The sequence below is a fragment of the Parasteatoda tepidariorum genome, chromosome 9 (genome assembly GCF_982258835.1).
Source record: "Parasteatoda tepidariorum strain Cologne lab strain chromosome 9, Ptep-v5.0, whole genome shotgun sequence".
Lineage (NCBI taxonomy): Eukaryota > Metazoa > Arthropoda > Arachnida > Araneae > Theridiidae > Parasteatoda > Parasteatoda tepidariorum.
In genome coordinates, this window is record NC_141763.1 from 15,711,042 (window position 1) to 15,723,056 (window position 12,015).

The 12,015-nt window shown below is 29.0% G+C and overlaps 1 protein-coding gene across 8 annotated transcripts in view; it reads right to left on the reverse strand.

Moving 5' to 3' along the window:
- LOC107448853 (transcriptional repressor p66-beta) overlaps positions 1-12,015 on the reverse strand; it is a 51,132-nt gene that overhangs the window by 14,859 nt on the left and 24,258 nt on the right. For 6 of the 8 annotated variants that reach the window (XM_043046074.3, XM_043046080.3, XM_043046077.3 and 3 more), the window contains exon 2: positions 3,978-4,051. In XM_043046074.3, the coding sequence (XP_042902008.1) occupies positions 3,978-4,042 (65 nt within the window). In that variant the 5' untranslated portion in view covers positions 4,043-4,051. Of the gene's footprint in view, positions 1-3,977; positions 4,052-5,925; positions 5,972-12,015 lie in introns of those variants that run through there. The other 2 variants (XM_071186505.2, XM_043046075.3) reach the window with 2 other exon arrangements.

Sequence of the window (12,015 nt, forward strand, 5' to 3'; positions counted from 1 at the left end):
GCTTTAATATTGAATATTTAGATTTTAAAATTGATATTGTTAACAATTTTATTAAAATTGGTGTGTTTGATAAAAGAAAAGCCTTTAATTTTAATGTTATTTTTTTCTGCAACTTTAAAACTAATTTGTGTAGTAAAATATTCAAAAATCTTGTTTTTTCGCAATTAGTTAGGATCAAGAAAATTTGTAATAATGTTGAAAGTTTTCGAGAAGCTGTGGATAATTTTTTAAATAATTTGAGTAAAAATGATTTTCCTTTTAATTTTTGTAATGTTAATTTTTTAATTAAAAAAATGATTGATGGTTTTTAGGTTTTTTTTATATTTTTTCTTTTAACAGGGCGCAATTCTAGTCTTAACTGAGCAGCCCCAGTTAAGCATTCTATTAATTTATCTACGTATCTCCTTCTCCTGACCTTTTCATATCATTTTTAAACTTTTACTGCGCATTATTATAGGGGGCGTTGTTTTTCAGTTTTTAGTGTTTTCTTTTCCTCCGCTTTTGAAGTTGATTCTTGACCTGTGACTGTGAGTTTTTAATTTTCTGATGATTTTTATTGATTTTCTTTTCGTAATTTGTTTATTCTTTTGAATGTATCTTGTTTTTCCTGGACCTCTATACAAAACCATCGGGGTACTGAGGGAGATATTTTAAGCTTTTGCTTCTCCCTCAAATAGAAATGGTTTTGTTTTTAATGGCTACCGGGGCCGGTACCCCCTGAAGACGTCGGCTTCGGTGGTCGTATTTTTGTTTTATTTCATTTGTTTTGTATTGATACTTTTTTCTGAAATTTCTGCTGCTTTTTAGCGCGTTTTTTTCAAAGAAGTTTTTTCCTTTTGATCTTAATTATTTGTGTTTTCTTTCAGTATTGAAAAATATTATGTAGTAGCAAAAAATATGTTATTTTTTATTACTCTTCGTCTAGCGTACAAAAAAAATTAGTAATCTTTAGCTGATGAGCAATCCTCAACATCAGATATGGAAACACTTCCCGACTCTCAGATAATTTTTCTTGAGTTTCTGTTATTCCGCTTTTTAAACCTGTCTAAACTGCCATTCGAGCACATAATATTAGTCTCTACAGATGGTTTTAAAAATCGGTATATGTATTCATTTTGAAGCAGAAATTTCAAAATTACAAAAATATGGGGGGGGGGGAATCAGTCGAAGACAAAAAAGTTCATTATATCCAACTTCCTCACTTTTTTGGTTCACTATATCCACTAAAAATAACATTATACGTGTATAGCAAGGCACGGGACCGAACATTTCGTTCACTATATCCAGGAGTTCACTATAAACCATGTTCACTATAGCGGGGTTTGACTGTATTACATTAGAGAGTTAAATACACAAAACGCAAAATCTTAACAACAAGTGACCATGGAATTTGCATACCACCAGTGAGAAAAATTGCACTCCATTTTTATATTCATTTTGTCTTTTCCCCAATCTCCTTATTTTCTGAATGAAACCTTCATTATTAGTGAAATTAAGACTTAAATTATCAAAAGCATACAATATATTTTCTTAATTTCTAATCAAGGACAATTTAAAAATATGAAATAAATTTAAATCATCACAACCCTGGTTATCATACATTAAAAGTTAGATACATTTAACTTGAAATGCATGAAAAAACTATAATTATTTAATTCTGTTTGTACGAAAGGTGGCATGATTTAAATCACTTGATTCAAATAGACTTAAATCGTCTGATTTTTTTTGAATGATTGATGCAAGTCAAAAATATCTTAAAATATAGATTATTAACATACTCGTGAGAATAAATTTATAAATTTTCTTCTTTTTTTTTGAAAGTTTGATATTAAACATTTTATCTAGAAAATTAACGTAAGGGGAATATAAGTAAATTGTTATTTGATGAGCAACGTAAACGTAAGATAGCTTGACTAAATGTGGATAAAAATAACGAGAAACTAAATGTGTAATAAATTTTCTTTAGTTGTACGTAAAAGAATAAGCTGTTCAACAGACTTAGATAAAATGAAAAACTTTCTGCTAACACAAAATTTCAATCAAAAAACTTTCAGCAAGCAAGTTATTGACTTTTGTAATTAGTACTACCTAGCATACAAGTCTGTAATACGTTTTCTAATGAAATCCATAATGAAATTTTTTTCTAAATTACAATATTCAGAAAGAATATTTTTGCATCTATGAAAGCATTATGAATTGACAAAACGGTGTCAAGCTTTCTCTGAAAGAATGATTGATGTTTATGAGAAATCAGAACAGCAGGGTTACCACAGAAAAAAATGAACAAAATAGTTACTTTAAATAGCTTAGAGGATGAAAATAATTGCTGAAACTTATGAAAATATTTGCTGAAATAAGAAGATAAAAATTTCAATAGTATAACTTAAATTGTATTAACTGACTTAATTGTCATATACCATGACCCATTTAGTCAAGTTGGTGGCCAATATGATAATTTTTATATAAACTTTAGTGTTCTAACAATAAATTTTTATATCAAAAAAATTTATATATTTGCAGAAAATTAAATTGATTTACTTACTAGAATTAATTCCAAAAAAAATTTTTCATTACAAAAAAACATATTTTTTCTAAAACATTTTCCCTTTTATTTGATTTGGCAAATATATATATATATATATTTTTAGGAAAGTGGTTACTCAAATTCAAAATTCATGCATCGCAATATCGTACAAAAAATTTGGTTTTTTAAAATCATGCAGAATTTTGTAGCAAAAACTGTTAAAAAGCGACCGAGGAACAAAATAGACTTACAATGGAATCTGTGCAAATTTAACGCATTAAAAAGTGATGGCTCAAATTTGAAATTCAAAATTTTCCCCATGGACCGTAGGTTGTCAACCCAATTTATGCTTAAAAAAATCTCTAGGAGTACAGAAACTTTTTCCAATAGTTTCCTTTTCCTGAAAATAGTTGCCTTTTTTTTTTTAAGCTTTTTCAGGCAAAAAAAGCTGCCATAGTCGTCTCAGGCCAAAAATAGTTCCAAATAGTTGCATTTTAGTCGCTTGTAGCAACCCTGGAACAGGTATACCATCTGTGATCGCTGATACCCTGCTTTAAAGAACAGAGGAAGCAATTAAAGCAAATAGGCATAATAGACTTGCATAAAAACATAACGGAAATGTCTACAACAACTCTTTAAGAAGCACTGACCTTAGGGCACAGGAAATAATATGCACAGGTTCCAAATATGTTAACGGTTGAACCCAAAAGAGGATGAGCTGAGTTTCTCAATCAATTTGTAACAGGCAATGGTTTATGGAAATAGGTTTATGAAACAGTCCTAGCAACATTTGAACAACAATGCAATGAGGCCATACCAATTCCCCAAGAAATTCATAAAAAAAAAATTTGGCTTCTACTTTCTGGGACAGACAATGCATTCTTCTAGTTGACTTCATGCCTCAAGGGACCACAAGTAATGCATATTGTGAGATACACATCTTATACAGGTAATTCAAAACAAATAGTACTACTTAAAAGAAAAGTTTCAAATAGAAAGCTTTAGATCACCCGCCATACAGCCTGGACCTTGCACCCAGAGACCTTCCCCAATTCCTTTACCTGAAAAACATTCTGCAGGAAAAAACTTTCACACTGATGATGAGATTAAAACCGAAATTGAAATGTGGTTTGTGCAACAGGATGCTAAATTCTTTGACAGTGAAATACAAAAGCATGAGCCCAGACTAAATTATTAGACAATGGCGGCAACTAAGTCAAAAAACAAGGCATGTACCATTTAAACTTGATTTAATCAAATCAATTTTCCTCTCCATTAAAATTTTGCAGCATTGCACCTTTACTTTTCGAAAATGCCTTGTGTATAAATCTCTTATTTATTAAAAGAAAATTGAAGAGGTGAAAGAAATTAAAATTTGATACAAATACAACTTTAAAAATCGAAAAAAACATGATTATTATACTCATCTCATTCAAAAAAAAAAAATTCTTACCTGTTTTGATTCCCATAATAGCCAGCAGCGAAATATTCTGAAGGACCAGTCCATTCTTTTGGCATTCTTATCACCTGGAACATAAACATACAAATAAGAAATAAAATTTATACAAAAAATAACTATTTCATTCAATACTATAACATAAATTAGTAGCCCAAAACTTTTTCCTCAAATGGGTAAAGAAACGGTAAACAATGGGTAAAGAACGGCTACCAGCAGCTGCAATGAATTCAATTTTTGAATTGAGTAATAACTTAATTCAGGGTGCATAGCCAGATTTTTCAACAAAAAATAAGCACCTTTTAAGTACTTTTGAAGCACTCATAAAATATTTTTAATAACTTTCCAAAAAAAATTAGGATCTGTGCAGTAACAAAATTATTATTGTTTTCTATCGTTTAAAGTTCTTAATTTATAAACATAAAATCAATAAAATTCAAAAACGTTACATAATCATGATAAAATAACTAGTTTCTGATAAATATTGCTGAAAAAATTGTGAAAATCATTTATTTTTTAAATTAAGAACGACAATCAACACAAAGAAAAAATCTCTTTTTTCTCTTTACTTTTCTTTTTTCTATATCTAAGTGCTTTTTACAAACCAAGCACCTTTAAGGGGTTTTAAAAAACGTAAATAAAAAACAAGCACCTTCGAGCACTTTTTAAAAACGCTATGCACCCTGTAATTATTCCTTTGAGTAAGTAAGACAATATTAAATGCCTTAAAATCAGTTAGCATTTTGCGTAGAAAAAACTTATTTCTTTCAGGACACTGGAAGAAACTTGATAAAACCAGAAGAAACTTGACAAAATGGAAGAAATTAAAAAGAACCAATGCAATCAAATTTAATACAGTACCAAAAAGGGAAAAGTTTTGCATATCAAGCCTTATGAAAAAAATTTATTCCCTATTTTTTATTTTATTTCTATGAAAAATTTTATACAAATCACATAATTCAAAAGTCAATTTGAGTATTCATACCTAAAAGTATTTGACCATAAGTTATACCATAAGTTACCATTTAGGACATATTAAATTACAGTTTATGTGTTTTTCAACTTTAATTAACCTTTTGTTTGTCTGGTATGAAAAGCAGGGTTCATGATTTTTTTTATTCTTAAAAAAAAAATCAAAATAATCAGATTTTTTTATTTAAATCAGATTTTTTTTTATTTTATTTGAATACACTGTAAGAACTTGACTTTAAAATTAAAAAAACTTAATAAATGCTTAATCAAAATTAAATTCATATTAAAACTATATTATAACAATATTTCAGAAACTAAATTACTAAAATAATTTTTTATTACAATTATATAGCTTAGCTTTGAATGCATAGCAACCATTTTGAAACAAATGCATGATTGAAATTTAGACTAAATGAAATAGAATGAAATGCACTATAGAAGGAAAAAAATATCTGAATTCATCAGCATTTTTTTTTCTTTTTTTTTCTTCTATTTTTTGCATATTAGGGTAATTTTTTTTTTAATTTTTATATAACCTCAAGCTTTAGAAATATACATTTTCCACCAATAAAATATAATGTAGATTTTAATTTTTCAATCAAAAGGTAGAATTTTAATTAACATTATTTGCATTTTTTTTTTTAAAATTCATGTTTATAAATTACTTTCTACAGCTATGCCAGTTTATATTAAGACAGCCTTAAATGTTTACTTTAATCTGTACTTTCAATCTCAAGAATCAAAAAAGATTTTAAAAAATGTAATTTCAAATGTGTTGGAAACACCAAGCAAGAAAGTAATTTCGTTAACTGAAATTAATTAATGCAGCAATTTATTTAAAATAAATTTTAAAAGGAAGAAAAGAAAATAATAAAAGTATCAATTATTTAAAACACTGTTTTTTAACTTTTAAATTCAATATATATATATATATTTAAAAAAATCAGTTGATTTAAATTTTTAATCAACAAACCCTGATAAAAAGTGGAGCAGAATGACAGGTTTCACCAGACTAAATGCTGTAAGTGAAGGAATGAAATTAGAGTCTAAAACAGCTATAAAAAAATTTTATGCTTCTTGTACACTATGTATAAAATGGTCAATATTTAGCCTCTTGCCCTCTAACCAAGTTATACGGAGAAAAAAACTACAAAATCAGTAAGAAAATTTTATAACTAGTTCTCAAATTAATTTAAAATATCTTGAAAAATTATACCAAAATAGTAACAAGGAAATTCCAAATAAACAGAGGTAATAAATAAAGATGTCAAAATATTTTTTTAAACCCAAAGTATCTTTTAATTGGTAGGTTAAACCCAAAGTATGTTTGAATTGTATGTTAAATGTTTATTAAAATTTTTAGAATTGAGGATGTACCGTTTATCCCAATATATAATTTGACCCCTCCCTATATTCATAACCAGAGATCAAATTTCTGTACGAGTCGAACGCTGAAAAAAAATTATGTATATAAAACTTTCTAAAAAGAAAAACATTAACAAAAAGTTAATTTTCTTTGGTTAAAAACATTTCACATTGTTCTCTCGATATTTGCCATCTAATAAGGATGATAGGAGATGCCTCTTCAAATAAAGATACGATGCTAAACATGAGGCAACATGTGCTAAATCTTTTAATAAAAGTGGACCAGGATATACGGTAAGTAATTCATATACAGTACCAAATATGATAAATTAATTTCCATGGAAAAGCAAAAATTTGCTGCAGAAATGAAGAAAACTTCAGTTGTTTATTTAAAAATATTACATAACTTTACTATTTAATTTTAAGAATTATTCTTATTACACAATCAGAAATAATTAAGTCAAAATAAATTTTTCTCCAGACCCCTTCTTAAAATGTTTGCGCATATGCACCAGGAGGTAAAATTACGTCAAAATACAGCAATGCGGTGAGCATTGTAAATCACAATTGAACAACTGAAAACACATTGAACAGGTGAAAATTGTAAATCTCATTGAACAGCTAACAGCACAGCAGCTAAATACTGAAAAATTAAGTTTTAGTTTTTAAGAATATTTAAGGTAGCCAAAAAATGTAAGAGGTGGAAAATCAAATCCTGAATTTTACTAAAAAAAAAAATATCTTTAAAAATTAATGTATTTTAAGTGCATTTTAAACATATAATTGGAAAATACAGAATTGGAAATGAAGATGTGTTAAGTTTCATTAACCACATTTGTGCCCTTGGGCAACTATCCTCCTAAGTGTTCTTAATTTTCACATTTTATATAGTTTGTTTTCTGAGTTAAAACATCGTTCTCCCCCCTTCTTTGTAGCAAATTGTTAGAAGAAAATCATTATTTTATGACAATTTGTCTGTTTAAAAAAGAATAAAGTCGAATAACTTAATTTGTTTTAGAAAACTTCGTTTTATTTTTTTATTTATTTATTTATTTTATTTTTTTTGTATAAAATACCATATAAATTTATCTGCAATTTTTTCCCCCAGAGTTTGAACAAATAAGTTAGTTTTAAAATAACTTTATTTGTAGTCCAAAAATTTTTAAATTATACGACATATATCGATATCGTATATTTTTTGACACACAAGTTTTACATTCACAATTTTTTAAGTTGTATGACAATTAATTAAAAAATATATTGAATGCAGCAAATATAAATTTCCTTCCATACTGAACGTTCTACGTTTTCTACCCTGTTCTACGTTTTCGAATTTGCTTTAACTTGGTTACCAAAATTGATTTATCTAATTTTGTAAATTATACGACATACATCAATATGGTATATTTTTTGATACACAAGTTTTACAAACCAAATTTTTTAAAGTTATAAATTAAAAAATATATATTCAATGAAACAAAAAAAGAATTCCCTATCTACACTAAACGCTCTGTTCTGCGTTTTCTAATTTGCTCGAACTTGTTACCAAAATTGATTTTCTAAAAAGAGACGAATTCTCTTAAGGAAAGATAAAAATGAGTAGAATTTTAGCTCGGTTTCAAGAACAATTCTTAAGCGTTTATTCATTCCGTGCTTAAAATAGCTAAAAAGCTGTAAATGTAGGACATCGTGCATATGAAGTCGAAAACGGCACAATGGTTACAATGAAATGATGTAAACGAACGCTGAACTAGAAAATGATAGCTTGGATTAAACGGGGGGAAATTTTTTTTGTCATTGTTTTAGTCTTTTTTTCTTTCTGTTCTTTTTCCTACCCGCCACTGATTTCTTGCGGAAATATTGCGTTATCACCTCCGACATTCTCATCTACTGATCTTTGTTATTAACTTCTTAAAAAACCCCTGCGGCGCAATGTACGTGTATGAATGATTTCGAGGCGTGCCTTGTGGAGTAGCAAATAAATGTCTGGCGCGCGTCTTCGAAGCAGATGATAAAGACAACGATATAAAAGGATCGATATTTTCTGCCACCACTTCTGGCTTTGCTTTTAACTGTGAATCGCGGATTACCGGGGAATATTTTAAAAAACTTGTCTTCTTACGCGCATGGAAGGAGATCGATAGAAAAAACGTGTGGGCGAAAAGGGTAAGGGGGGAGGTTTTCGACCCTCCCTTGGTATGGGGTCTTCTGCATGATTTGGGGGCGTCTCATTTTCACAAAAACCAGCGTCTCCATTTTTTTTTTAATTGAGGACTTACACTTATATTGTTAAATGTGTTGCTGCTAGGGTCACTCTTGGTCACGTGATCGAGTTTTGTTTTACCTTGGCGGGTCGGGTCATGTGACGAAGCATTTAAAATTAGTAGGTTCGGATGGATAACAAAGATCAATAGCCTGGAGCGGGGGCTCTCTTTGTTTCTTATTCTGCTGAAAGGAAGATACTGGGGTGGGGGGGGGAGAGAAGAGAAGAGAGGAAGGTAAAAAATATTCACTTGGCGGTAAGAAAATGAGAACTCTCAAGATGGCCGCCATTCAATTCACTTTCATCGCGTCTTTCATTAACTTGAATTTAATTTTTTTTATCAACTTCATGTCGCACAATTCCATGTAATTTTTTTTTATTTAATACATCTACGCATTCCGTTCAAGAGAAAGCTTAGCTTCGATACACAAGTGTAATTGCTGTCAGCATCTACAATTAAATGATTATGTGAGGCAAAACTAGCTGAATCGCTTTATTTAATATTTTATTTTATAATCGTCGTTGAACAGCCGACCCAATATTTGGGTTTACGACTACTAATGTTCAGTATTGGAAGATCAAGTATTGGGGAGAAATTTGCCTTCGTGGAGGACTTTTCGATGGAACTAACCCGCATTTGCGTTACATGGAGAGGAAGACCACGAGAACCTCCAACAGTTAGCCTGACGGCAAGGGGACTAACCCAGGATCAGTCTACCACTGCGGATATTTCACGTCAGCACTGTGGTCGGTGCAAGCCGGAATTCGTATCGATTAGCCATTGCCAGGATTCGAACCCGGTTCATCTCATTGGAAGGCGAGAACACAAATTTAAGAAGCGATAAAAATACGATAATAAAGCGCTAAGATAATACCCATCCGCCGCAAACCAATTCGCACTACCCAGTGCCTAGCCAATTTTCAGAAACTAGTGTCAAACCAATCATATTAAGATTTATTAAACTGAAACTATTCAGAAATAAATAGTTGTTGACATTCGCGTAGCCCATTTGTTTCATAATCATTGAAGATGAAATAACACTTCAAGGTGTCACTTCTAAGTTAGTTCGAAAATGAATTTTAGTTCAACGTTGGCAATAGAATAAAAAAAAATTATCCATTTATCAGGAAAAATTTAAGAACATAGTTCCCAATACTTTCTAGCAATTTCAACAATAATACAAGTAATAAGAACAATACGCTTTTTAGTTATAAAGAAAAGTTATTACTGACGTTATAAGTAAATCATTATTTTATTAAAAATACTTTAAAATACCCTGCGTTTAGCAGAAGTTACGTTAATAAATACCATATAAAATTCAAGTAAATCAGATGAAAAATAAAAGAATTATGCAGAGATCATTTTTAGAAAAAATTTGAGTCCGTTAACGGAGCCTTCACAAAATAGTTTATTGTTAAAAAGAACTCTTTATTTAAATAGAAGTAATCGAAGAATGGAACAAAACTTTTCTTTTAAAAAACGCTTCACAAAATCACGAATAGATTTTTCTTAAAAATAAAAAAACAAACGGACAAAAAGTTCAGAATAAACCTCTGTTAATAAGTTTTCATTTTTCTATCTCCATAGCATAGTCTTACTTCAATCATTCCACACACCACAATTTCTTACATAAACCCCTTAATATAGTTTAAAACTTGGTCAAGGTTTAAAACATACAGAATCTAAAAATAAATACACTATTTATATTTTTACTTATACTTCACAAATAAATTTACTTAGAGCTAGCCAGGGGTCTGTCCAGACATTTTGTGAAAGGTCCGTTTTTCGTGAAATTGTGAAAAAACTACTCACATTATTTCAACCAGGGTCCGCTTTTATGAATTTGTGCAAATAGGGTCCGTTATTGCAAAAAAAAACTTTTTCAAGGAGTTTTCAAGGAAAAACTACTCACATTATTTCAACCAGGGTCCGCTTTTATGAATTTGTGCAAATAGGGTCCGTTATTGCAAAAAAAAACTTTTTCAAGGAGTTTTTAAATTGTAAAGACATACAAGATTATGCTCAACACTGTAAAATTTTAATTAAAAAAATTAAATTTTAAAAAATAAACAACAATTGCTGCTTCTAAATTAGAGATGCAACAAACAAATATTTGGTATTTAGCCTATACTGAACGCGGAATATTAATTTCGGACGAATAATGGAAGAATCGTCTGCCGAAGACAAAACTTAATTCGTTTACATCCATCTTTCTTGTTTTCTGCCCTGGAAAGGGTTTATTCGAATAACAAAATAATAATGAAGATAAACAAATTTGTGAAGGGTCCGATTAAAAGATAAATTATTTTGTGAAGGGTCCGTTTTTAAGTTAAAATATTTTGTGAAGGGTCCGTTTTTAAGTTAAAATATTTTGTGAAGGGTCCGTTTTTAAGTTAAAATATTTTGTGAAGGGTCCGTTTTTATGAAAAGATATTTTGTGAAGGGTCCGTTAACGGACCCAAATTTCTTCTAAACAGACCCCTGCTAACTATACCTTATAAAACATTTATTCGATAAAATAAAAAAAAGTTCCTTTGATTTTTATATTGTTTTGCATCAGGGTTGGAGTTTTTGCCGGCAAAAAGGGGTTTTTGCCAGGACAGTGGCAAAAACCTGGTAAAAACCGGCAAAAACTGGTAAAAACCGGCAAAAACCAAATTATCTAAATTGCTGATTAAATATTATTACAAAATACTTGAAACTAATTTAAATCAAACATAAGGAATAATAATTTTGATACATTACATGAAAAAATTATTTTTAACGTATTAATAATTAATATAATGGTAATAATTTTTAAAAGATAGAAAGTTTGTGATCTCTTTTCATTTTAGAATCCTAAAATAAATGTTTTTTTACAAATAAATAAATATTATTATTTGCATAATATTATTATTTATTATAAAAAATTATTATTTGTACAATAATTAACTACACATATTGATAGATATTTTATGTTTTAAATTATAGTTATATTAATTTAAAATAAGTTCATTTCACTGGAAAAAAAAGAATAATCACAAATTTTCCAATCAATAATGTTTTAAACTACCAAAATGATATATTATTACATTATCATTTAATTATGGAATAATAATTTTGTTAATTTTTTTGTAATTATTTATATTCATAGTATATATTTCAATTTTAGGAATAATTTTGTATCAAAAATGTGTTTTTGTCCTCTTATCTTGGAAAATATAGGTTTTTGCCACTTTTTGCCAATTTGCTTGGCAAAAACCTGTTTTTGCCAGGACGGTTTTTACCGGTATTTACCATGGTTTTTTCCACCTGTGGCAAAATCTTGCCAACCCTGTTTTGCATAAAAGCTAAAATAATACTCGACAGACTAAAATTAATCCATTTTCATAGCGTACCCGTAATAATCCGAGTAATGCATAAAATTTTTGCTGGTTACCCCGAAACCGGTAGAG